This window comes from Nannospalax galili, unplaced genomic scaffold (genome assembly GCF_000622305.1).
Source record: "Nannospalax galili isolate Female #2095 unplaced genomic scaffold, S.galili_v1.0 scaffold646, whole genome shotgun sequence".
Lineage (NCBI taxonomy): Eukaryota > Metazoa > Chordata > Mammalia > Rodentia > Spalacidae > Nannospalax > Nannospalax galili.
In genome coordinates, this window is record NW_008355279.1 from 3331603 (window position 1) to 3359103 (window position 27501).

Sequence of the window (27501 nt, forward strand, 5' to 3'; positions counted from 1 at the left end):
AAATTAGCCATCTCAGGTATTCTGTTACAGCAACACAAACAGTTTAAGACAGCAGATCGTGGGATCTCATGAAGGAGAAATGTGGGGACTATGCTCATGGGGAGGCTTAGAAGGAGAGAGGAGTAAAAGAGCAAGAACCACTTCAGCCCATTAGAAAACTCACTCCAGCTGCTCTGGGGGACAGAGGGGCAAGGTTTGCAGGCAGTAAGCCCTGGGTTCACATCCTGTCATGATGCTCCTGGTCTCCCCACTGACCGGGCCACGTGTGCACTCTCCACATTCATGCCTATCAGCCGGTGGCGGAGAGTCAGGAGTTCCAGAAGCTTGGAAAATGTGTCCAGGAGCAGTGCACGGGAGTCTTGGCCTTGTTTCTGTCCTTCATCCACTGCAGACTTGAGTGCAAGCAGTCCTACTTCCTCCACAAGAAAGGGATCGCCCATCACTTTAGCTGAAAAGAGCTGAGAGCAAACCAAGTAATCAGAAAACACAAAAGAAGAAACTTCACACATACTAAAAAGAAAAATACTGTCAGTGGCACAGACTCTGGATGCATATTTCCTGGGCTACTTATCAGATACTAATAGATAACCACTACTTAATAGGGTTGTCAAGAGGGTTACAGGAGCTATTATATATGAAGTACTTTTTGTTATTATCATGATAAATATTACTATTATAACATTTTGAATCTAAACATAGAAATTGAATCAAATCTAAATAGACATAAAAGCCCTTGATTAAAAAAAATATTTCGGTGGCTAATAGACCTCTCTAATTGTAGTTTCAAAGTGCAAAGCATTTTTTCATATTCACTTTCATTGTCACTCGATTCCCAGGAAGCAGGCATCAAATATATCATTCTCCTTCAACAATAAGGACTTTGAAACAACTTTTAAACTGTGTGTGTACATGTGTGTGTGCGTGTGTGTGCATGTGTATGTGTGTGCATGTGTGCGCATGTGTGTGCGTGTGTGTGCATATGTGTGTGCGTGTGTGCATGTGTGTGTGCGTGTGTGTGCATGCGTGTGCATGTGTGTATGTGTGTGTGCATGTGTGTCTGTGTGATTACACCCAGGGCCTCATGCTAGGCAAGCCTCTACCACGGAGCCACATCCTCAGCCTTCCTTTTCCTTTTCCTTTGAAATGGATCTTGCTGAATTGCCCAGGCTGGCCTTGCACTTGTAATCCTCCTCCTTCATCCTCCCAAGTAACTGGGATTATAGGCCTGGCCTGCAACTTCTAAATTTTCCAAAGTCACTCAGAAGTACCAAGTGTAACCTTGGCTCTCCAATTCCAAGTTCTATACTTTCACCGAACCCCCACCTACCTCACAAAATTCCTTTACTTCCAGGTGACCCTGCGTAATCTATGAAATACCCAAGTGATCTTTAGTGCTCTCCTGCCGTGGTGGGCATCCTGACTCTGACATCTTTGTTGTCTTCTAACGTGCCTCTTTCAGCAAGAGCCCACTTTGGGGGAACTTTTGTCTATTTTCCTGGCTTGGTCTACCAAGATGCATTAGCTTCCTTAGGTACATATTTGCCAAAGGACTTGTCTATTTGAGCTGTGATTTCCAGGCTCTTAATGTCTGCTACTGAGATAGCAAAGAGAGCTATTAAATTCCTGCAAGTCTTATGAGGGAAACACCTCATCCATTTTCTAACCTAATACTAAAGATTAGTCTGAATGCTTGGCATTTCTAGGTCCAAACTTGAACACATTTCAAAAAATAAAAATTAAAAGTGTGGCATCATTGTTGGTGGAAGTGCAAGCTGCTATAATCACTATGGAAATCAGTGTGGTGGTTCCTCAAAAAAATAGAAATAGGACTACCATATGACCCAGTTATACCACTCTTGGGGATATACCCCAAAGAACTCCATCTCCTGCTACAGAGACATAGCCTCATCCACATTCATTGCTGTTCTAGTCACAATAGATAGAAAATGGAAACAGACTAGATGTTCATCAACTGATGAATGGATAATGAAAACGTGTCACCTGTATACAAAGGAATTCTTTTCGGCTATAAAGAAAAATGAAATTAGGAAATTTTCAGGTAAACGGATGGAACTGGAAAGCATTGTACTAAGTGAAGTAACCCAGACCCAGAAAGACAAAGGCCACATCTTCTCCCTCACTTAGCATTGAATCTTAAGATTTGTGTGCTTAACTCGGAGTATCTGTAGAATCAGGAACCTAGGAAGGAACCATTGGTGGGGAAAGGAAAGAAAGAGCTTAAGGGAGGTTAACACAGGTGATATGAAGGGGAAAGAGGAATTGTGGGGAAGGAGGATCAACTAGAAAGAGGGGTGGGAGGGGAGGGGAAGGCTGAGAAAGGGTGTGGAGAGGAGGGATAGATAACTAACTATAAAGATGTAGAAAGGCCACATGGAAATCCACTTTAAAAATATTTTATTATTTTTATTTTAGGCATATGCATGTATTGCCTGCATGTAGGTAAGTGCACCCATGTAGTGCAATGCCCATGGAGGACAGAAGAGGCCATTGAATCCCCTGGAACTGAAGTTATGGACAGTTAACTGCCATGTGGCTGCTGGGATTCAAACTTGGGTCTTCTGCAAGAACAACCATTGTTCTTAACCACTGAGGCATCTCTCCAGCCCCCAGAAACCTACTATTTTATAAGCTTCATATATTGTTCAATCAGAGTTTCTCTAAACAGAGGATAATGCTCCTCCCTGAAGTCATTGGTTGACAAATAAAAAGTCCAGTGCCAGGTGTGGGATACCTCCCCTTGAGTTGTTGATCAGCGGTACCCCAGAGACCCCCTTAAATAATATAGGCTGTTGCCATTCCTCTTGGTTGCCCACCAGAACTTGATGGCAAGACCCTATTGCTGAAGACATCACATATTTTCATCACAGGATGTGGAGAAATCAAGTTGGTACTGAACAGGAAGCTAGCTAGCTGTAATAATAATAGAAGGTACTACATGGGCTTCTGGGGGTGAGGGGCCTTAACCCTTTGAACTACAATAGTGACTGACATGGCAAGATATGTTCATGGGTGCAATAGTGGCATGAATGTTATGGGGGTAACCAATCTCTTTCTGATTGGATTTAAGACCACATGAGGAAACAGATGCCTGGTACTATAAATCTGGCCAAGAACCCATGGTTCGGAAGCTCAAAGGCCCCAGGATTGAACCTACTACTGTTACTTTACTAAGTGGACACAGTATCAAACTGCCTTCTAAATTTGTATCTCTCTACCCATATATTAATGCAGCTCTCAGACCTTATCAGAGAAGTTTCTTGGTGCAGCAAATGGCAATTTACAGTTCATCAAAGTCCAGAGAATAAGTGTGGAATGCTCAGCTGCAAATGGGACGTCTATATTACATTCCTCCCCACAAGGCTCAGGGACCATTTTGGAAGGAAGGGTGGAAAGAGTGTAATAGCCAGAGGTCAGGGAGGACTAGAGTAAAACAGTATCTTCTGGACATGAAGAGACCACTGTACTCAGGAACTCATGGCAGCTGTGGTTGCCTGCACAAGACCTGAAAGAGATCAAACCAGTCAACATTCTAGCATGGAGATGGTAAGGGTTCATGTGCCTCCACCCGTAACTGAGGAGCTATTGACAGTTGATGGTTTCTGAGGGGAGAGTCAGTGTTCATTAAGGGTGTGGTCCCTGGTAAGCTGATAATGCTTCAGTGGATGGCCCTACACTCATGAGTATATGGGCAGTACATATCAGACTTGCTGTGTTATTTTAAGGAAGAAAAATAAAGGGGACATGAAGTTGGGAGGGGTGAGGAAGTGAGGTGGACCTGGAGAAAAAAACTGTGGCATCAACAGAAGACTAGACATGTATCTTATATATTCATTATAATTCACAAGGCAACTTAAATAGATCTCTAACCAGGCACCATAAGAGAATGTGAGAAGAATATAAAATGAAAATAGAATAAACAGCATTGTAACTTGGACAAAACTTCAGTTTCGATTCATACCTCATACATCATACACACTAAATGCGAGTGAAATAGTAACGGAGTTAAGTGTTTTAAAAGTTAAACCAACCCCTTAAAATTAGAATAAAACAACACAGATATAAAACATCTGTGGATAGGCATGAAATTATTTGTTCAGATAAATCAACAAAAGGAAAAAACAAAAAAACTACAAAAATATAGCTACAAAATATCTTCAAGAATCATCTCCAAAAATAGTAAGGAAATTAATTAAGAGCACAATGCCACTGTTCTTGTATGTGTCTGGATTAGCTCACACATATGTCCTCAAATACTAGCACTGCACGTACTCTACAGCAGAACTGGGTCTCTAATATACGACACGGGTGCACTTACCTACATGCAGGCAATACACGCATATGCATAAAATTTAAAAAAAGATAAATAAAATTTTAAAAAAGAATGTATGAAGGATATCATTATATCCTATGCATATGAAGAATACTTGAATTCAGGAAAATAATAGTCATGAATGGGTTTATGTATTTATTATTTTTGTACTTTGTACTTGGGTTTGAACCTTGCGTCTCCTGCATGTTAAGATCGCACTCTACCACTGAGCTATATATGTTGTATACTTAGATCTCTTTTTACCTTTTCTGTCTAATTATTTATTTATTTTTTGAGACAGGGTCTCCCTGTAGCTTCAGCTGACCCAGAACTCATTATGTAGACCAGGCTGACCTCAATTTCAGAGATCACCCGCCTCTGCCTCCTGAGTGCTGGGATTAAAAATGGAGGCCAACATGCCCAGCTTTCTTTTACCTTTTAAAAAATGTATCTTATTTATATTTAAATTTTTTATGTTTTTGAGACAAGATCTTGCTATATAGTTCACACTGGCTCAGAACTCTCTATGTGGCCTAAGCAGCGTTTGTGACCCTCTTACCCCAGCCATGCATGTAGTAGGGATTATAGGCCTGTATGACTAGGGTCAGCTTTTGAGTAGTTTTAGATTAGAATTTGTCCTTTCCTCTTCTGCGAAATACTCTGTGATTTTATATTATGTTAATAATATAAAATAAATTAATAAATTAATTATCTTGTGTTGGAAAGATGGCTTAGCAGTTAAGAGCACTGGCTCCTCTTCAAGAGGACCTGAATTTGGTTCCCAGCACCTACATCAGGTAGTTCACAATCACTTGTAACTCCAGTTCCAAAGAATTCAATGCCTTCTTCTGGTCTCTGAGGGTACCCATATGGCATACATGTATACACACACACACACACACACACACACACACACACTCATGTACACATGCACACACATACCAAATAAATAAAATAATAAAAATTTAATTTTTAAATTTTGAGTCTCCCTGAGTCCCAGCTGGCCTGGATCTTACTAATAGAGACCAGGCTGGCCTCCATCTCACAAAGATTCTCCTGCTCTGCTTCCCAAGTGCTGGAATTATAAGTGTGCATCGCCGTGCCAGGCTCCCTTTTCATTTTGTTGTATGTTTTTGTTTTTGTTTTTTGAGACAAAGTTTTTCTGTAGCCCCAGCTGGCCTGGAACTTGCTATGTAGACCAGGTTGGCCTTGATCTCACAGAGATCCACCTGCCTCTGTCTCCTAAGTGCTGGAATTAAAGGCATGTGTCACTCTGCCTGGCTAAAAATAAGTATTTTTTAAAAGTGATTTTAGTTTGGGTGGGAAATAGGAAGACACCAAGACAACCCAAGGAACAGATGTCCAGGTAGCTAGTACCACCCTTGAAATAGCCTCCATTATGTTGCAAGTCCTCATAGAACAAGATCAAATTGGAAACCCAAGTTCAGCATTAATAGCCTTAACAGAAAAAGAAAATGATTGAAATACAATTATAGACATCATATAAATCATCAAGCACAGCTTAACCATTGGGCATTACAGGTCTTCCAGCTTACCTCCATCGGCTTCTCCTCAAAACACAAGTGTACTGTGTATTACTATAATGCCAATGAGAAATGAGAAAATATTTTTCACATACCTATGATACCTATACAATCCTCCATTAATTTTAATTTCTTTGATCCTTATAAGCTAGCTAGAAACTTTTTCCAAAACAAAAATCACATAAAAATACTGGCAAGCCCTATGATATGCTCCATTTCCGGCCAAAAGGAGGGGGAATAGAGCCAAATAAAAAACATAGCTAAATAGTAACATCTGGAAATAAATGTTCTCTTTGCCAAGGACCCAACTGTCCCCTTCACAAGGAACCCACATCTTTCTGCAGATGTGCACTGTACCAGGCCTCAGCCTTGGTTGGGGTGAGCCATAGGTCCAGGGCTAGCTGCAAGATGTGTCGCTCCAGCAGGACAAGGCCACTGGCTGATACCGGCTTGTGGGTGAGGTGGGCCTCACGCAGCAGGTGCTCAAGGGCTTTGGGGATGAGCCCAACCAGACCCAGGGAAGGGTGAAATTCCAGCAGATGAACATTCTCTGCAGCTGGGCTTGAAGAAGAGAAGAAATGAATGATTATTTTATACAACGAGAACATCCATTTCAGAAGATATTTGCATTTTTTGCTTTTTAAAATTTTAATATTTTATTTTATCTATATAAGTGTATCCTCTACATGTACGTAAGCGCACCCACGTTGTGCAATGCTGGCAGAGTCCAGAAGAGGATGTTGGATTCCTTGAACCTGGAGTTAGGACAGTTTGTTAGCTGTCATGTGGGTGCTGGGAACTGAACCCAGGTCCACTGGAAGAGCAGCGAGTGCTCTTCAGTGCTGAGCCAGCTCTTCAGCCCTTTGAATTTATATTTTTAAATCAATAATAGTTTCAGCCAGGTATGGTGGCACAAATCTTTAATCCCAGCACTTGGGAGGCAGAGATAGGTAGATCTCTGTAAGATCAAGGCCAGCCTGGTCTACATAGTGAGTTTCAGGCCAACTGGGGCTACAGGAAAACCCTGTCTCAAAAGATCAAAATAATAACAACAACAATAATAATGCAGTTTTTATAGGCTCAGAGCATTATAAAGAATGGGGAGCTCAGAGGAACCTCAGAGGCCACCCAGGGAACTGACCAGGTTATACAATTTGCTCTTTGTTTTTAACATGAACCCTTTAAAAAAGAAAGAAGTTGACATATATTCCAATTAACCAGCAAGATTAAGATTGGATATAGCAACACTGTCAATATTTCAATAATCAATATCTAGTCTGAAAACAAAATAACTTTTAAAGACATTATTAAATAAGGAAAAGTAAATATATAATTCTTTTTTATCATTTTTCTAAATTTTTATTTTATTTATTATTATTGTGTGTGTGTTTGTATGTATGTGTGATATGTTGGCAGCAGAGGGGTGCGCATGTACCAAGACACACATGTGGTGGTCAGAGGGCAATTTTCAGGAGTTGGTTCTCTCCTTCCACCATGGGTTTGAGGGATTGAACTCGGGTTGTCAGGCTCATGTGGTGATGCCTTTATGCTCTGAGCTATCTTGCCAGCTTTGGAAATTGCCTTCATATATTCCTGGGCTCTTTCTCACAGTCCCTTGGCACACAGTTAATCTATCGTTCTTTCCCACACGCCTTCAGCATACACTTGATCTATTGTTCCTATTCATAGAGGAGAAGTTCAAAGATGAAGGCCAATCCCGTCCATTTTCCAACCATGGAAATGGGTCCCATATTAGCAAGTGCTCTGCTCTAATATTATGTGTCATCATGGCCATGATGCAATGCCCAATTGTGTGGTCAAACGGTCTGCTCCATGTTGCTGTGAAGGCATTTTGTGGGTGGAATTGACATCTGTAATCAGTTGACCTTCAGCCAAGGATCTATAGTTCTTAGCATTTATTTTTTGCATGAATTTTTATCCCTTTTCTCCCCAAAATGTTAATGGACAAAGAACTTTTAAGTTCTCTGCACATTGCTAGAATCATTCATATGTACTGTAAGGATAGTTATTGTATTTTAAAATAAATAGATGAGGCCAGAGCCAATAAACACCTGTGGATTATTCCTTTGGAAATAAAGGATACAGAACAAAAGTCAAGGATCTTCCTATGCTTAGAAATGAAGAGCATAAATTGAAGAACATAGATATTTCCATTCAAATCTATATAAATGGTTTCTGCTTAGTCCTAGATCTTAAAAACACACAGTTCAGCTGGGCGTGGTGGCACACGCCTTTAATCCCAGCACTTGGGAGGCAGAGGCAGGCGGATCTTTGTGAGTTCAAGGCCAACCTGGTCTACATAGTGAGTTCCAGGACAGCTGGGGCTACAGGGAGACCCTGTCTCAAAAAGACCAAAAAAGATCCTCAGAGCTCACTGGCTGGCCAGCTAGTCAACTGGTAGGCTCTAAGTTCAGTGAGAATCCCTGACTCAAAAGATAAGGTGGAAAACCCAGTGTGGCAGCGCACACCTTTAGTCCCAGCACTTAGGAGGCAGAGGCAGGTGGATCTCAGTGAGTTCGAGGCCAGCCTGTTCTACATAGCGAGTTCCAGGTCAGCTGGGGGGCTAAAGGAACCCTTTCCAAAAAAAACCAAAAAAAAAAAAAAAACAAAAAAAAACCAAACCCATAGTTCAAAGTCTGGAAAAGAATCTCTTCAAGCAAATGACATTGGCTTTGGAGACTATTCTAACAGCTTTTAGAGTCCATTCTAGCCTTAGCCTGATCTGCCAAAACCCATTTCCTGACCAGCAGATTCTTACAGCAGCAAGATGTACACCCAGCTGATGTTTCAAGTTCACTACAGTGAAGGAATAAATACTGAGAAAGGTCTATGGGGAAAGTGCAGTTTTGTGTCTGGAATTCGTAGGACTCTTTCTTTAAAAGGAAAGTTAGACTCTCGGTTATCATCTCTCATAGTATCTTCTGGTCCCTGTAATGATCCTGTACCCTATGATGACAACGACTTGACTTCTGGACTTCTTGCATAAAGGCTGTTTTTACCACATACTTCATGGAACCCTAAGGCCATGTCTGTGTTCACACCCGTGTGTGTCCTCACAAGTATGTGTTGGGTGTTGACAGAAGGTAGACAGTTTCTCCAGCCATTCAGAGGCAGTAGGGAGCTGTTGATCTAGGGCTATCCAGATCAACATGGGGCTTGTCACTACTTCACAGTTCCCTTTAACTTCAAAGGGTGCGAGGAGGGAAGTAGTCATGTTGCAGGGGGATGTGACAAAAAGTGTATGCATTCTGAGCGGTCAGCAAATTGAATGCTGCTCTTTAAGAGGATGACGGCCACAGACTCATCTGAGAGAAACCCTCAGAAACGTCTTCAGTGACACAGCAAGAAGGAAGAAAGTACTTTTTGAAAAACTTTTAAGCACATACAGGTTTCAGGTAGGTGGGCTTGTGTGTATTTCAAGAACAGCTTCTTTCTTCCCCATAACTTTCTAAGGAAGTGATGATTCTGCACCCATTGCCACATGCTTACATTCTAGCCGCCTTTCTTTATTATTTACAAGGCAAATAGAGATTCAATATTTGATGGAATCCATCTCCTATGGCTTTTATACTTGTCTCTCATCTCCCCAAACCCTTGAATGGTGCTTTATAGATGAGTGTTTTGATCCAACATTGTACCCTTAATCACTCTAGAGGACTAAATGTAAAATGCCTAAAGAAATGCTGACTTACCAGCTGTTGTTGATGGAAACAGGTTGCTTAGTGATTACATTCAGGGGAAGTCCGAATGTCTCGCTATCATCTGCGTGATGTCCTCGCCAGAGCCTCTGGACGTACTCCCGCTGCTGCTCCAGCTAAAAGAGAAAGCTCTCAACTGAGAAGAGTTCTGTTTTCCCATGGACCCGAGCTAAGGGCCGTGGCATGAGAAAGATACAGCATTTCACCAATTTTCACACAGGCATGGTTTTGAAGACTTGTTTGCAACCAGACATGCTGACCTCAATCTGTGCCAACAGTCAGCCAAGGAGAGCAAAGGCAACCAATTTTAAGAGGCAAAAGAAAAGTTTTTGTAAAATAATTCACTAAGCTTGGCATGATTCTGCTTGTCTATAATCTTAACACTTGAGAGTATGAGAGAGGAGAACCGTTCCACTTTGGCTGCATAGTGAATTCCAGCCAGCCAGGGCTACAGTATAAGACCCTCTCTCAAAAATAAAATAATAAAATAAAGCAAAAGCCAGATATGGTGGTACATGGCTCTGATCCCAGCACCAAGGCAGCAATGAGGCAGGCTGAGGCAGGCTGAGGCAGGATTGCTAGGATTTCAAGGCAAGCTTAGGCTACATACAGGGTGAGCTCCTGTCTCAAAAACAAAGAAAACCCACCTCACTAAATAGAAAATATTCATAACTTCATACATCATTGTCCTGGAAAGATGCATCATTAGTTTTCCTTTCATTGCTTATAACTTTGTATCTCATAAAAAACCGAGGCTCTCAATTCCTTGTAGATCATTAACTGTAATTATGGTTAGAAACCTTCCTTTAAGACCAGAGTTATGCTTGGAATTCAGAAATGCAAATGAGCTTACAAATAAACATTCTGCCCAGAAAACCCAGATTCTGGACCTGCAATGAAAGAACACTACTTTCATTTCTGGCTTGTTTTCCATCCCTTCCTCATTTGTACTATTTAAAGCCCTACTCACATGATGGCTGAAGATGCCCTTTACTAGCAGTAGGTGAAGCCTCAGACAGGTGCATTCGTCTTGGTAGGCTTTAATGAAATAGGAGTGGCCGAGATCAAATTTGGGGCGCCGATGCATAATGTCAGTCATCACTTGTGCTAAGGTGAATCTCTCTTCAGGGTCTAGAGTGTGCTGGTAGGCTTCAAAGTAAGTATCAAGAAGCTGAAATCAAGATTGACAATCAGGAAACAGCAGAGACTGCACTGGGGCCCAGCAAACAAGATGGGACACTCTACCCTGTGCTTTGGTAAGTCCTGGGGCCTCAACAAAGATAGAGGCCTGAAACCTCTGGACACCTAGTGATTCTGGTATGGTCAGGTACCCCACAGCATAAGAGGGGCATGCTCTGAAACCAGAAGAATTAAACTTGAGTTCGACTTGCTGCTGTTCATTCTTCTCCTGTGCCTCACAAATCAAAGGAGAGCTATATAATTAACAGCATTACTCCACATAATTATAAGCAGCAATGAGGCAATGCATTCAAAAGTACTCTACTAGAGACTGGAGAGATGGCGCAGCAGTTAAGAACACTTACTGCTCTTTCAGAGGACCTGATTCAATTCCTACCATTCACATGGCAGCTAACACCAGTCCTTAATGCCAGTTCCAGGGGATCGCACACCTTTTTCTCCTCCACTCCCCTCTCCCACCCTGATTTGCCCCCTTTGGCTTTCATGACACATGTATTCTATTACTGACTTTCACCATTCTCTTCACTCCTCCCTCCTTTTCCATCTCACTGCCCCTCTTCTAGTTTAATGGCATATAACCCACATACACATATACATATACAAAAATTAAAATCTAGCATTTGTACATGAGCGAAAACATGCAGTGTATGTCCTTTTGAGTTTAGGATACTTTAACATAATTTCTTGTTCCATTCACATTCCTGCAAATGTCATTTCATTTTCCTTTATGATTGAATAGAATTATATCATATATATGAACCACATTTTCATTCCCCATGTGTTGATGGACATCGAGGCTGATTTCATTTCCTTGTTATAGTGCAATAATAAACATGGTTGTGCAAGTATCTCCATGGTAAGATTTACAGTCCTTTGGGTATATACCCAGGAGTGGGGTGACTGGGTCATGTGGAAGTTATATTTTTAATTTTTTTGAGGAATCTCCATAGTGGATGCTCCAGTTCATATGTCCAACAGCAGTATACACGAGTTCCTCTTTCCCCACATCCTCACCAGTATTTGTTATCAATTGTTTTTGTGATGTTAGCCATTCAGACTGGGGTGAAACAGAATCTCAAGATCGTTTTAATTTGCATTTCCCTGACCACTAAAGATGTTAAATGCTCTTTAAAATGTTTATTTGGGACTGGGGAGATGGCTCAGTAAGTAAAAGCACCTGCCAACAAGCCTGATGACCCAAGTTCAATTTCAGGAATCCACATAGTAGGAGAGAACCGACTCCTGCAAGTTGTCCTCTGACCTCCACATGTGTGTACCATGCTACACACACACAGAATAAGAATGTAATTGAAAAATGTTTATTGGGGACTCAGCGGTCAAGAGCATTGGCTGCTCTTGCAGAGTACATGGGTTTGATTCCTAGCACCTACATGGTGGCTAACAATTGTCCATAACTCCAGTTCCAGGTGATCCAATGCCCTCTTCTGACCTCCTCGGGCATTGCACAACACAGGTGCACTTAAATACACTCAGGGAATACACTCATACATATAAAGTAAAAATAAATAAATTTTAAAATGTTTATTGGCTATTGTGTTGCCTCTTTTGAGAACTGTCTGCTCAGTTCATTAACCCATTTATTGATTGGTAGATTTAGCTTTTTATCTATCTGCTTCCTGGGTCTTCCTTTCTAATGAAGACCTCCATACTATATACACAGTCAGCACTTCAGTTTAATTTTTGAAGCCCAGATACTGAATCACAGATCGTAAAGAAGAAAGATTTTCCTCCTCTACACAAGAATGCTAAGCACTTGAGATTGAACAGACACTAGGAATCAAATATCACTCTGTAAAGAGATACTCAATGTCTTGACTGCCCCTTGTCAAGGCTTGTAGAGGGAGAGCCTGGGATATTTTAGTTAGCACCTGTTATGGTTGGCACGTAAAATGTCCCCTAAGGGCTGTGTTTGAACATTTGGTCTCCAACTGGTAGCACAGCCTTGAAAGGTTGTGGAACTTTGGGGAGATGAGGGCCTAGCTGGAGGAAGTAAATACCCAGGGGTGGGGTGGGCCTTGAGATTTACAGCCTAGTCCCACTTCCTGTCCTGTCTCTATGTCCTGTTATGCTGAGATGTGAGGATTCCCAGCTACATGCTCTCTCCTCTGCCATGAGAGGCCTTCCACACCAAGATGAATTATACACCTTCAAAGTGTGAGCCGAAATGACCCTTCCGCTCTTAGGCTGCTTCTTTCTGGTATTTTATCACAGCAATAAGAAAAGTAATTAATATAGCACTTGAATTGCTTGGATGCCTTCTTGGAAAGGGGCCAAATTCAAGTACCCTTAGGTCAATCTCAATATGAAAAGGCAAACAGAAGAGGAACTAAAAGCTCAGGGACCTGGAAGAAATTCGCACAGGTGTACAGCAGGATGTGAAGAAGGTGGTGGTCTTTGATTTTGGGTGCACTGCTGGGAAAAGGAAGCAGTAGGCCAATCTACATTATTTTACTCCTTCACCCAAGATCTACTCTAGAAAAATGTGCAATTATTAGATAGCAGAGGATAGGAAGAAATGAAGGGGAGTGACTGCACAGGCTGAGTGTCACTCAGTAGACCCAGGGGCAGATTAGGAAATACACAGTTCCTTCATGTGTGCTGGCCTAACTTGAACCCTTTTGGCTGAGCCAGGGCAATTCCAGCAGCTGGGTTATGGTATTTAAACTTCCTTAACCTGTTTTTGGATAAAGAGCCCAATTGTTCAGTTATTTGGCAGGGGAAGTTCCTCTGGAGCTGGTTGGAGAGTCTTTTCTGACCATCCCAATCTGGTGAGGCCAGGTTGCAAAAGCCCATATAAACTGCATTTTCACGATGGATGACAGGGTTGTCAGAGCAGGCAAATAAGAATATAGGACATCTGGGTAGGCAAGATGGCTCCACAAATAAAGGTGCTTGCTGCCAAGCCTGACGACCTGAGTTCAATCCCTAGAATTTACAAGGTGGAAGGAAAGACCTAATTCCCCTAAGATGTCTTCTGACTTCCACATGTGTGCCATAGTGTGCCTGCCCTATGCCCCCCACAAAATAAATACATAAATAAATAAATAAATAAATAAATAAATAAATAAATAATATAGAACATAGGCCATCCAATCAAATTTACTCCTCAGTATAAGTATTTTAACATACTTTATAAGTAAGTTTAGTATAAATATTTTTAGCATAAGTATGTTCAAAATATTACACTATTTTATCTAGTAGTCTTAGCTGTTGAGAGGGAAATGTAATTTTTTTTAATTAATAAGGCCTTTTCAAGTTTTGGGCCCAACTGGCAAGAAGGATTCAGATGAATCCTTGCATAGTTTTATTATGAATTCTTTCCCAACAGGGGTAGGACATGATCCCTCTCCCTCACAGTTTCTATTTATTATCTGTTTGCTAACTGGCCCATTTCCATTTAAACTCTGGGCTGGTATTTGTCTAAGAAGTCTTCCTAGTCTGTCAAATGTCACCTATGTGTGTCAAGGGCCAACTCTCAGAGTTATATGTCATACAAACGGATAGTAGGCAGAAAAATGTTGGCAAAAATAGAAAAACAGACAAGATAAATAATATCAAACCTCTCTGTATTTATCTTATTTTTACCTTACACTTTTTTATTTCTAAGCTTTAAAATTCCTTTTTAAAATTGTGTTTTAGGTCAAATCAACGTGAAAAACAGAAAATCAGTGCTAGACACAACTTGCCACAGAATGTATTTTCTCTTTTTGGAGGACTGACACATGGAAATCATTTTAGTGCTGCATATATGAATTCCGATTATCTTGGAAATGTGTCCGGTGACTGTGGAGAGGATTATTAGACGGAGGGCGACATCAACGAGCGGCTGCCGTGGCTGGCTCTCTGGCTTTGCCAGTTCCTCAATCCACTTAAAACTGACATCAATTCTAATTTTATGAGTCTTCATACATACTATGGTTGTTTTAAGGACTTAAAAGAACCTAATACGTTCAAGAAGCTAAGCAGTGATTTCAGTATATATAACAATCGAAAACAGCTGAGGAAACTTGGCAGCGGAATCAGAACTGGGGGAATCAATTGCACTTTAGATGGAAATTCGGCTTAGCCGTTCAAAATGGGCTCTTTGGCTAGACTTTCTCACTTGGAAGGCCGTATTTCACAGTTTCGGCCCAGAGAGCTGTTTCTATAGGGAACTTATTCTCAGGGTAGGAAGGGGAGAGATGTTTTCAACAATTGTTTTAAATTAAAATAGTTTCCTTTGCTCTGGACGGAGCCAGTACAGAACCCTCCCAGCTTAGCACAGAATGAACCATAGCTTCAGCTGTGGAAGGATTTTCAGTCCTTCCTGCCCTTGATTGTTTTGTTGCCAGTGAATCCTCCTGAGGCTTGCACACGCCTACATACATTGAAATAGCAGGAGAGAGACAGACAGAAACAGGGGAGGGCACACCAAAGGGGGAGCTGTTTGAAACTTGTGCCTGGAGTTATACATTTGCTTTGTTTACAGTTAATGCAGCTAATTACCTCACTGAGTCTAAATCTCTCATTTACTTAAAAGATCAAAGTAAGGTTCTATCTGGCAAGTCAAGGTTTTCTATGAAAAGAAGAACATTCTTTTTAAAGTTCAAGGCTTGCATCTTTTAAACCCAAACAGTTGCTTTTGAAACAATCAGGTCACCTACATCATCATGAGTAACTGACCATAGATGAAACAGTCTACCATCTATACTGCTAGAAAAACAATTCAAAGAAACAATCTCCCCTTCCGGGTTTCAGACCACTGTCATAGTCAGTTGTGATAGTTTGGCTTCCACCCCCAGAACCCTCCTAACAGAGTCCTGCATAGTTGCCACTGGCCACCTGAGCTCTGAGCCCACTGTGGGAATTGGAGGGATCATGTCTCTTGACATTTCACTGTGCTCCACACCAGCAAGCATCCTCCAACTCTTTCCTGTTCACTATCACAAAACTATTTCTTCCTTGTTTTTCTCCAGTTTCTTTGGCTACTCCTTCTGTTCTACGACCTGCCCCTTAAAAGCAGACATCACCCAGGGGCCCATTCAGATCATCCAACTTATCCCACTCATCAGAATGGCTCAAGTGCCACAGTCCTATCTCATCCTGCTCATCCTGCTCCTGAGCTCCCCACAAAATGCTCACACTGGTTTAGCAAATCCCCTCTTGTTCTAGAGTACAATCTTATCTTCTTGCTCCTGCATTCTGCCTGTTAGCAGCCTCCACCCCACCCTTTAGAAGCTCTTTCAAACCCCTCCTCTCTCTCTCACTCCAAAATCCATACCCAATCCTTAACTCCTACCGTGTACTCTTCAGAGTGCTCTCGTCCACTTCTCTTTCCTGTTCCCACAACCACATCCTTACTATCAGATCCCTCTTAACTCTCCAGGTCACTGTTGGCGGTAGATACCCTGCTTTTCTCCAGAGCCTTTCCATTCCAATGTGTCCTCCATGCTGACACCAAGATAGCTGCAAACAAAGCTAGCATCACGTTTCTCACCTAAGGCTCGTCTTTGCTTATCCAAAGCTTCCTAAACTACAAGTCACGACCCATCATGTAACTGTGTTAGAGTCCAGGTCTGCAGATGACCCTCTCCCAGTGTAAAAAAGCCTCGCAAGACAGGCCCTGAGGCCCCCTTGCAAAACAGGAACTGGCCAGACAGCTACATTTAGAGCTGTCTCAGCACAAAGCTGCTCCCCAGATAATTTTGTAAGATAAGCAGGACCCTGCACCCAGACCCACTGATGTAAGAGCTGTCTCAGTTCAAGGTACTTCCCTTGAGACTGTAACGATTATTTTTGCCGCCTTCCACATTCCCTAACCCCCCTATAAGTACTTCCTCAGCCATCAGAAGGCTGCTGGTTGCCTTTCTCTCCCCAGCTGAGCTGCCAGCCACCAGCAATCCTAAGAAATCAACTGTGCTTTGCTGGAGTCCTCCTGTATTCCCTGCCCAGCTTTTATCTAACATAACTGAATGTGGGGGGTCACAAAAACTGGCAATAGCAAAAGGTTTCTGAACACACAACTACCAAAAATTAATGCATTCAAGAATTATGCATTCAAGATCGAATGTATAATGACAACATTCTTTCACGTTGCATCACATGACTTCCCTGCAGCCTTGGTTCTAAACACACAACCTGTGCATCGTGCATTGTGGGGAAATGGGCCAGTAAATACTTCCATTATTCAGGCCTGCCATAAAGCACAACATCAAATGTCGCAAACAGAGGACAGCGTCCCGCACCGATGAAGAGGAGACGCATAGCCAAATGAACCAATGAGGATCGGGTCGGGGTGGGGAGGGTGGGGTGTATAAAAGAAAGCCCTAAGGGCACAGTAAACGAGCTTGCTGGCGTCTTGCTGATGACTAGTATCTCCCAAGATCTATGTCGTTGATCTCACCCCTACTCCCCCCACACACCAGGACAGAGGTCTAGAGCCACAAAAGACAGCAACAGTGCATGCTATCACGCCATCAAACGCCAGTAAATGCTGCCTGAAACACCTCAGCTCAGATCCAAGACTCCTGCTATAAATCACAGTGTTTTATTATGCATACAATTTTCTGCTCTTATAGAGCATAATGATTTAATTATGGAGAACAAATACTGTTAGTATTTCCTACTGTCATTCCTCTGTACGTTAAGTATCAAATTAGTGTATCTTTGGATTGTATTGTTACAGAAACACGCATATCCACCTCATTAGCATGCAAATTTGCCTTTGTCTTTAATAAATGGTAAAACCAAATATATATACCAAAGCGTTATTTATAAGTAAATTTCTTTTTATTTATTATCAGTAAATGTTTGATTTGCATACCTCTTTTATATGCCTATATACCTGGGGTTGCATACAATTTTTTACCACAAAAAGGGATTGAGACTGGAAAAAGTTTAATCAGGACTGAATTACATAATAAACTCTAAAATCAATTGATTCATAAGGCCTTCACAGGCTACACCCAGAACAGGTTTAGCTTGTTTCCCATCAGACCTTTCCATCCTAGCCAGAGCCACTGCCCTGAGTTCAGCTGGCCATTCCCATGCAATACTCCCTGACTTTGTAAATGCTGTTTCTTGTGCCTAAGAATCTCTTTCTTGGCCAGATGACATCTTAGAGATCGTTTAGTGATAAGATCTAGTCCTCTGGGAAGACTTCATGGGATTTCCTCCCCTTGGTCAATCCCCATATAAGACAAATCTCTCATTCCATTGGCATTCCCATGACTTTTTTTATTTTTTATTTTTTGGTTAGGGAGTGATTTAAAAAAAATTTTTTTTTAAATTTAATAACCACATGATTAGAAGAAGCATTTCATTACAGCTTTAACATATTCAGTAACACATTCCAGACAGAAGACTCCCCCAGCCTCTTTCACCCTCCCAGCTCCCCTGCCATCTCTCCTCCTAGCCTGGGTACAGGCCCATTTCTTGTCTTGGCACCCCAGACACTGGGGCTAACCTCTCGGCCCAGAGCCATCACTGCTTCCTGATCCTTTGCATCCGGAACAACCCAGTTCCTCCCTGTGGCCCCCAGGAGCCCTCTGGGCCTGGTCCAGCCCTCACCTCCCTTTATTGCCCTGGGTGGCACAGCCTCTGGGCATCCTGGTGCCAGCATATTTCCTGGGCCCTACTCCCAGGCCAGCCCAGCCCCCAAATTCCTGAGGGCAGCATCTTTCCTGGAGGGACCCAGACCTTAGGAGAAAGCCTGAAAGCATCTGAGCCTCATCTTACTTGAGCCTCTGTGGAACTTCCCAAGACAAAAGCAATTAGGCCACTCTGATATAAAATCAAAAGAGAGAACCTGAAGCCTAGACCAACCAGCTTTTCATACCCAACAAGTAAACCACAAAGGCATATAAAGTTTACAAAAAGAAGAAGATCTAAACTCGACAAAGGAAGGCTTGAGTCTCACACAAGAATCAGAAACTACAAAAGAAATTCACATGTCAAAGTCACAGAGAAAAAATAATAACATGGAAAACCAAAATAAATCCCCACCAAGTACCAACAGTCCTGTAGAGGAGTATAATGAGAACTCCCTAGAGATAACACAGGACATGGAATTCAAAAGAACAATTATAAACATGATAAAAGAATTCAGTGAATTTAAAGAACACAAAGAACTGAAGGAAGATAGGGATAAACTTCTGAATGAATTCAGAAAAGAGTTAGAAATATTGAAAAATACTCAGGCTGAAATGAAGAAGAAAGTGAAACACTCTAAGCCAATTAGAAACAGCAGGAGAAAACCTCACCAATAGGATGAATGAAATGGAAAACAGAGTATCAAGACTGGAAGATAAAGTGGATGAACTAGACCACTCAAGCAAAGATTATGAAAAATTTAAGAAAACACAAGAATGGAATATGCAGGAACTGTGTGGCACCATAAAAAGGCCAACTTTATGAATCATAGGCATGCAGGAAGGAGAAGAATCTCAATATAATGGTATGGAACAGATCTTCAACAGGATTGTAGAAGAAAATTCCCCAAAAGTAAAAAAAAGACATGCCCATACAAACACAAGAAGCACATAGAACGCCAAACAGACAGGACCAGAAAAGAAACTCTCCGTGGCGCATGATAGTAAAAACACTAAATGTTCAGAACAAAGAGACGATACTGAAAGCTGCAAAAGAAAAACAAGTCACATATAAAGGAAAACCCATCAGGATTACAGCTGACTTTTCCGTGCAAACTATGAAAGCCAGAAGAGCCTGGACCAAAGTATTCCCAGTTTTAAATGACCACAGATGCCAACCCAGATTACTTTACCCAGACAAAATGTCTACTATAGTTGAAGGGGAAAGAAAAATCTTCCATGACATAAATAAGCTGAAGGAATTCATGTCCACAAAACCAGCCCTTCAGAGAGTTCTTGAAGCAATGCAAAGAGCTGACGAAAGGAATGACTATATGCAAAGGGTGATGGAAAGAAATTCAATGAAGGTATAACTGTGGAAAAGTACAGCTATATCAAGAATGTGAACAGGAATAAAAATGACAGGATTCAATACACATCTTTCATTAATAACTTTAAATATCAATGGACTGAATTCCTCAGTCAAAAGATACAGACTAGTTGAATGGATTAAGAAACAAAACCCATCTTGTTGTTGTATGCAAGAAACTCATCTCACTTTAAAGGACAGGTACTACCTTAAGGTGAAAGGATAGAAAAAAATATAACAAGCAAATGGTACCAAGAAAAAAGCAGGCATAGCAATTCTAATATCTGACAAAATAGACTTTAAAACTAATCAGAAGAGACAAAGATGGGCACTTCATTCTCATCAAAGGAACAATAAACCAAGAAGATATTACAATCATGAACATATATGTTCATGAACTCTGGTGCACCCAATTTCATAAAAACAGTACTACAGGACTTTAAGACCCAGATTAATCCCAACTCATTAATAGTAGGGGACTTCAATACCACATTGTCTCCATTAGATAGGTCAACAGGACAGAGAATTAACAGGGAGACATCTGAATTAAACAATACCATGTATCAAATGGAGCAAACAGACATCTACCGAATATTCTACCCAAGCACCAAAGAATATACTTTATATTCAGTGCCCCAAGGAACTGTCTCCAAAATCGACCATGTGCTGGGGCAAAAAACAAACCTTAACAAATACAAAAATATTGAAATAATTCCATGCATTCTATCAGACCACAATGCAATAAACCTTAAAATCAACACTAGAAGAAATTCCAGTAACCACATGAACACATGGAGATTAAACAACACACTCCTGAATGATGAATGGGTCAAAGGAGAAATTAAGAAAGAAATGAAAGTATTCCTGGAACTAAACCAAAAGGACAGTACACACAACAAAACCTCTGGGACACATTGAAAGCAGTCCTTAGAGAGAAGTTTATAGTTCTAAGTGCCTACATTAAAAAATCAGAAAGAACACAAATAAACGACTTAACATTGCAACTCAAGACACTTGAAAAGCAACAACAAATGAAACCCAAACCCAGCAGACAAGAAGAAATAACAAAAATCAGAGCAGAAATTAATGAAATAGAAACAAAGAAAACAATACAAAGAATCAACAAATCCAAGAGCTGGTTCTTTGAGAAGATAAACAAAATTGATAGACTGCTAGCCAAGTTAACCAAAAGAAAGAAAGAGCACCTCCCATGACTCTTGAAAGTATCTCCATTATAAGCTGTTAGCCACTGGACCTTTAGTTTGGAGATTGGATTCTTTTTTTTTTTTTTTTTGGTCTTTTTTGAGATAGGGTCTCTCTGTAGTCACACCTGGCCTGGAACTTACTATGTAGACCAGGCTGACCTCAGTCTCATGGAGATCTGCCTGCTTCTCCATCTGAGTACTGGGATTAAAGGCATGTACACCATGCCCAGCCTGAGATTGGATGAATTTCATAAACTATAAATTTCTTTTCTTTTTCTTTTCTTTTTTCCTTTTTTTTTTGACAGGGTCTCCCTAGTCCCAGCTTGCCTGGAAATCGTGATGTGAACCAGAGTGGCCTCCATCTTGCAGAGATCTGCCTGCCTCTGCCTCCTGAGGACTGAGATTAAAAGTGCACATTACTACCCCTGGCACAGACTGTAAATTTCTTAAAGATAGGAATCATTTTCTATTATATTTGTATATTCCTAGAACATTATCTAGAAGGGTAAACACTTGGTGTTTGATTATTATTATTTTTTTTTAGATCCTCCTAACGGGACTAGAGAGATGGCTCAGTGGTTAAAAGTACTTGCTGCTCTTGCAGAAGACCTGAGTTCAGTTCCCAGTACCTGTATCTGATGGCCCACAACTGCCTGTCGCTTCCATTCCAAGGGACCCAATGCCCTCTTCTGGCCTCTATAGCCATCTGCACTCAGGTGCACATACCGGCATGCATACACATAATTAAAAATAAATATTTAAAAACCTTCCTAACAATTGGTGATGCTCAGAAGGGGTAATAATGAAGACCAACTCATCTGCAGCATTTGTTTTCTTACTGTGCTGTTAACCATTGATGATGCAATTGGTAGTTTAGCTACTTACTATTTCTTTGCTTTTTTATAACGATTGCCCTCAACACTCCCTGCTTCCCTACTTACACCCACCCATGAGCAAATTATAAAGGCCATGATTGTTCAATCAGTTTGCCCCTGTTTAGCAAAGCCAGGCTCTTCCCTATGACTGGATGATTCTGAGCAGCCATAGCCCATTCTCACCACAGCATACATATCATTAAAAAAAGCCCAAATCATAGAGCCCTCTAACAAATTATGCCTGAAAGATAAAGTCATATCCTTCACATGTTATCTTTAGTGATGAAGAACCACAGTAAAGAAAAATTTAATTGGATGTGGTACCACAGTCCTATAATCTCAGCTACTCAGAGGAAGGACACAGGAGGACTGCAAGTTCAAGGCCTATGTGGGCTACCGAGTGAGTTCAAGGCAAGCCTGGGCAATTTAGTGAGATTTATTCAAAATAAAAAGTAGAAAGAGGGCTTGGGCTGTAGCTCAGTTGTAGGGAACCTGCCTAGAATGAGCAAGGCCTTGGGTTTAGTCCCGAGAGAGAGAGAGAGAGAGAGAGAGAGAGAGAGAGAGAGATTAATAAATGTAAATTAAGTAATTAAAATTTGTTTTTATCTGCTTTATTGAGAGTTTCCCTAAAAGTCTCATTGGGTTTAACAACAAAAAACCTTGGTTTGGTACAAACAGAGTTTGTTGTTGTTTGTTTCAGACAGGGTCTTGTATAGTCAGCTGGCCTGGACCTCATATATAGCCCAGAGTAGCTTCAAACTTGCAGCAATCCTTCTGTCTCCGTCTCCTGAGTACTGGGAGAATGGTCTTTAAGAGATGCTTTGCCAGGGCTGGAGAGATGGCTCAGCAGTTAAAAACATGGACTGCTCAGCAGAAGACCCAAGTTCAGTTCCCAGCACCTACATCAGGCAGCTCACAACTACCTGTATCTCCAGCACCAGGGGGATCTGATATCTCTGGCCTCCATTGGCACCTGCACTCAAATGCACATACCCGTGCAAGACACACATATACACACATAATTAAAAATAAAATAAATCGGGGCTGGAGAGATGGCTCAGCAGTTAAGAGCACTGACTGCTCTTGCAGAGGACCCGGGTTTGATTCCCAGCACCCACATGGAGGCTACGAACCGTCCTTAACTCCAGTTCCAGGGGAATCTGAAGCCCTCTTCTGACCTCTACAGCATTGCATGACACAGGTGCACTCACATACATGCAGGCAATACACTCATACACATAAAATAAAATAATAAATAAAAAATATTTTTTAAAAAAATCTTGAAAAGAAGTGTTTTGTCTTCTGGAAATCGTACCTGACGTCTGCTTTCTAGAAGGGCTGCTTCCCAGGTCCACAGGTCATACAGCACAGCAAATCTGTCCACACTGGCATGGGCCCAGGCCCAGCACTGGCTTCTCTCTGATTTGCTGTCCTCTTTGTGACCTGGAGATAAGCACGTATAAATGGTTAGAGACAGGCCTTCTGAGAAAAAGCTCCTTCTATAAGAAGCTTGGCACTGTGATTATCAGTTCTACCCCAAGAGCAGAAACTGAGTCCAGGACTAGGATTCCTCAAAATCAACCAAGAGCCACCTGTAAAGATTGGGTCAGTAGCACACTCTTGCTTACTTCCAAGTCAACGAAAGCTTTTGTTTTTACTTTTTAAGTTTGAAGATTTATTTTAGTATTTTTTTTCAAATAGGATCCCATGTAACTCAGGATAGCCTTGAACTTATTATGTAGCCAAAGATGATCTTGAATGTCTAATCCTCCTGTCTATTCCTCCCAAGTCGAGTCCTGGAATCATAGGCATGTGCTACCATGCCACACTTATGTGGTACTGGAGATCCACCCCAGGGCTTTGTGCTTTCTAAGCAAACACTGTACCAACTGAGCTACATCCCCATCCCATTAAAGACTAATTTTAGAAGTAAAACCAAAGTTCAGTTAACATGAATGAAATTGATACTAAAATGCCCTCAAACTTATAACTTTAAGGGCAGAACATACATTTCTCCCCTTCCAAATACAGGTCTCAAGTAGTTCAACTACAAATTCAGATTAATGCACTATTTTGAGTACATATGTGTGTGCGAGTGCATGTGTGCATGTATGTATGTGTGTGTACCCAGAATGCATGGGGGTGCACCTGTGTGTTTGTGCATGTGGAGGCCAGAAATCAAGCAGTCAGCCTCAGGTATTATACCTAGGAGCTGTTTATCTTTTTTGGATGTTTCTTGGAAGTTCTTTTACTGGGGCCTGGGGCTCCTTAAGTAGGCTAAGCTGATTGGCCACCAAGCCCCAGGGATCTTCATGTTTCTGCCTTCCCAGCACTGGAATTAACAAACTGTGAGCCACTAGAGCCAGCTTTTTTTATGTTGGTTGTAAGGATTAAACTTAGGTCTTCATGCTTATAAGGCAAGTGCTTGTACTGACTGAGTTATCCCCCAAGCCCTATCATTTTCATTAATGTTAACTAAGTCAAAAATTTTCAGAGAAATTTCCAAGATATTCCTTAATTATGTTAATTTCCACCTTAAATCTGTAAAGTTATTTATCACCACTATTTGGCAGAAATATTTTCTACTATAATTAATGTTAGTTTTCATTGCTAGCATGATTATTATTGCTTTAAATTTCTAAGTGGCCTGTTTGAGAAGAAAATACTAGAAGACAAGAAATGCCCAGGTACTGATGTGTGAGCTGAATAATTATTGAGTTTGTGACAGGTACTTAGCAAGAGAACGCTTTGATCAGGATTGGCTACAGCAGCAGTTGAGAAACTATTTCACAGTGGGTGACTGTATACTTACTAGCTCCACTGGAAGATGTCCATGTGGTTAAATGTGTTTCAACCAAATTAAACTCTCAGCAGTTAGAAATAGTTAACATGGTATTACAAACTAATATGAACAAAAGTGATGGGTTTTATGTAATAAAGACAAAAACCAGTAAAGACAAAAGCTAAGAGCTGAAATTAAATCCTCTCTAATGATGGATGCCTGATTCGGAGATTAACAGTTTGAGCAAAGATCACATACAGAGTTCAGTCTTAGGTTAAATTAATTCTCTCTGGGATCTGAAAAGTTAGTTGTCAAACATTCTTCAAGCAGCATTTTATAACATTATAAACATAAATTATTCTCAATTATAGTCTACACAGATTATGAAATAACACAAACTCTTGCTAAATTTCCCTTCAGGTGTTTGCAATGTATCTAGAAATTCTAAGCTCTTTCCAAATGGAATACTAAATGTCATCACATTGTTGCAAAAGAAATATTCTTACCTCATCGACTTCTAAAATTGGAAATTTAGGTGATGGTGACAAAAAAAAAAAAGAGAGAGAGAGAGAGAGACTAGATACAGGTTACTTGATTACCCTGAGTAATTAATCCTCCTTTGGGGCTTGCCTGGGTTCTCCTGGCCTGATCTTCCTGCATCTCAGTGGTTCCTGTTAGGAGCCCACTGACATCTCTGTTTCTAAAGGCAGCTTCCTCAGGTCAGTTGGTTTGGGAAAAACATCATTCATTTCTCTTGCTTCCTTTGCTTCCTCCAAGGCCCAGCACCACATCCCTTCCACCCAGTGGGTGATACAGAACTTCATAGGGCAACAAGCAGCCTATACAACAGAAGGAATTACAATGATGCCCTTAAAGAGCAGTCTCCATCAGAAAGGGGAACTGAGCTTTCTAAGGAGGGTGAGTGCTTCAGTAGGCTGTAATATGCTTACTGAAGTTTTAAGTACTGTTGTTTGGACACTGTTTTTTTGTTTGTTTCTGTTGTTTTGTTTTCAGCACTGAGGATCTAACCCAGGGCCTTGCCACATCGACCAAACTTTGGGGCTTGACCCCCAGCTCACTTTATTCACAGCCAGTTCACTTTATTTTTTTAAGCCTACCTCCTTACCTTTTTCTTTCTCAATGTAATGGCTGGCAACGAGCAGCAATTCTGCCTCTAGTTCTTCCAGATCCCACAAGGCTTCATCATACATGACATAGGCACCTTGCTGGTCCTGGGTGTGGACACAGCCAGCTCCTGTGCTGTAGAAGTCATCCTGGTTCTCCACTTCTGAAAACTCCATGAATCGAACACTGTGGACCTAGGGAAAGAAAGCCAAATCCAAAATTACTGGAAAAGAGAGAGCTATATTTTGCTGGCCCAAGTGGCCCAGGCAGGAGGTTTCTCCTCCCACACAGTGGGCTGTAGGTCAGAGCTGCAAACATTCTCAATGTAGAAAGTGTGTGCAGAAAAAAAAAATATGGACAAAGAATGTTTGTGGGGAGAGGTAGTTCTTGAGGCAGATAAACAGCTGATTTTGTTTGCTTTTCTGGTTAATTCTAGAGGAACTGGAAAAGGGTACTCAGTGAGCCAAGATTAAAGTGGTCTCTCTCCAGTCAGAGGGCCAGGTCAAGGCACTGCCAGCATCTGAGCCTGGGTCAGTCACTCAGCAGCTCTTGGCTTAGCAAAACTGGAAGAGTGGGGGCATATCATGATATGGGAATACTGGGGTGTCTGAGAAACATGGACATTTTCTTGCCTCTTGAGTGGACTTAGCTAGGGGAGAGCAGTTAGGGTCCTGGAAACTCTATGTCCTCCAAAGCCGCCCTGAGCCAGTTCTTGTCTTACAAAGTTGAAGAACAAAATTCATGGACCATAGAGGGTAAAATTTAGAGCGTTTATTACAGATTCAGAGGGAGGACAGCAGAGCTCCTGTATAGCAAGAGGGGCCCTGGGAAAAAGGGCCACCAAGCTGCTAGTCTGAGGGCTTTTTAAAGAAATTTTGGCAGAAACTTGGTGAGGTATGGGGAGGGGGATGAGCTGGTCAGTCCAGTTGGCCCAACCACGTGTTCAGGGGCCTCCTCTCAGTTTTAGTCCTTTAGACAGAGGTGATCTTTCAGAAGATAACAAGGAAACAAGAACTCTGGCGTTTTTGGCCTCCAGCAAAGACATTCTTGGAACTGCTGCTTTGGATCCCTGCTCTACCTGAACAGTTTCTATCTCTTGTTCTTATCAATTATGCACTATAATAATTGTAGGGAGTATGTGGCACCACACAGGTGAGGCATGTTGGATCCACGAACATTAGCTGTGAAAATATTTTTGTTTTAATTAAGTTCTGGGATAGGGAGATGGCTCAGTGCTAAAAGTGCTAGCTGCACACACCTGATGAACTGAGTTCCATCTTCTATAATCCATGTAAGAATGCAGATGCAGTGGCACACGCCTGTAGTCCCAACACTCCTGCCCTGAGATAGGAGGCAGACAGGAGAATACACTGGAAGCTTGTGGGACTAGTTTGGAGTAAAGTGAGCAGCAGAGAAACAGCAAAGAGAGACTCTGCCTCAAAACAAGGTAGAATCTGGGTGTGGTAGCACATGCCTTTGATCCCAACATTCTGGAAGCAGAGGCAAGCAAATCTCTATGGGCTCAAGGAGCAAGCCAGGTCTATATAGTGAGTTTCAGGCCAACCAGGGCATTTGTTTTGTCTCAAAAACAAAACAAATACCAAAAACAAACAAAATAAGGTGGAAGATGAGACCCACTCCCCAAAAGTTCTCCTTTGATCTCCAACTTTCACTGTGGCACATGCATGCCCACATACATCAGAAGGAAGGAAGGAAGGAAGGAAGGAAGGAAGGAAGGGAGGGAGGGAGGGAGGGAGGGAGGG

The 27501-nt window shown here is 41.5% G+C and overlaps 1 protein-coding gene across 1 annotated transcript in view; it reads right to left on the reverse strand.

The window, feature by feature from the left end:
* Window positions 1-27501, reverse strand: part of LOC103749584 — a 193047-nt gene that overhangs the window by 109499 nt on the left and 56047 nt on the right. Inside the window, exons 14-19 of the mRNA XM_017803006.2 lie at window positions 25740-25932; window positions 23147-23274; window positions 10564-10764; window positions 9588-9709; window positions 6207-6435; window positions 256-458 (exon numbers count right to left, since the gene is read on the reverse strand). Of these exons, the coding sequence (XP_017658495.2) occupies window positions 256-458; window positions 6207-6435; window positions 9588-9709; window positions 10564-10764; window positions 23147-23274; window positions 25740-25932 (1076 nt within the window). The remainder of the gene's footprint in view (window positions 1-255; window positions 459-6206; window positions 6436-9587; window positions 9710-10563; window positions 10765-23146; window positions 23275-25739; window positions 25933-27501) is intronic.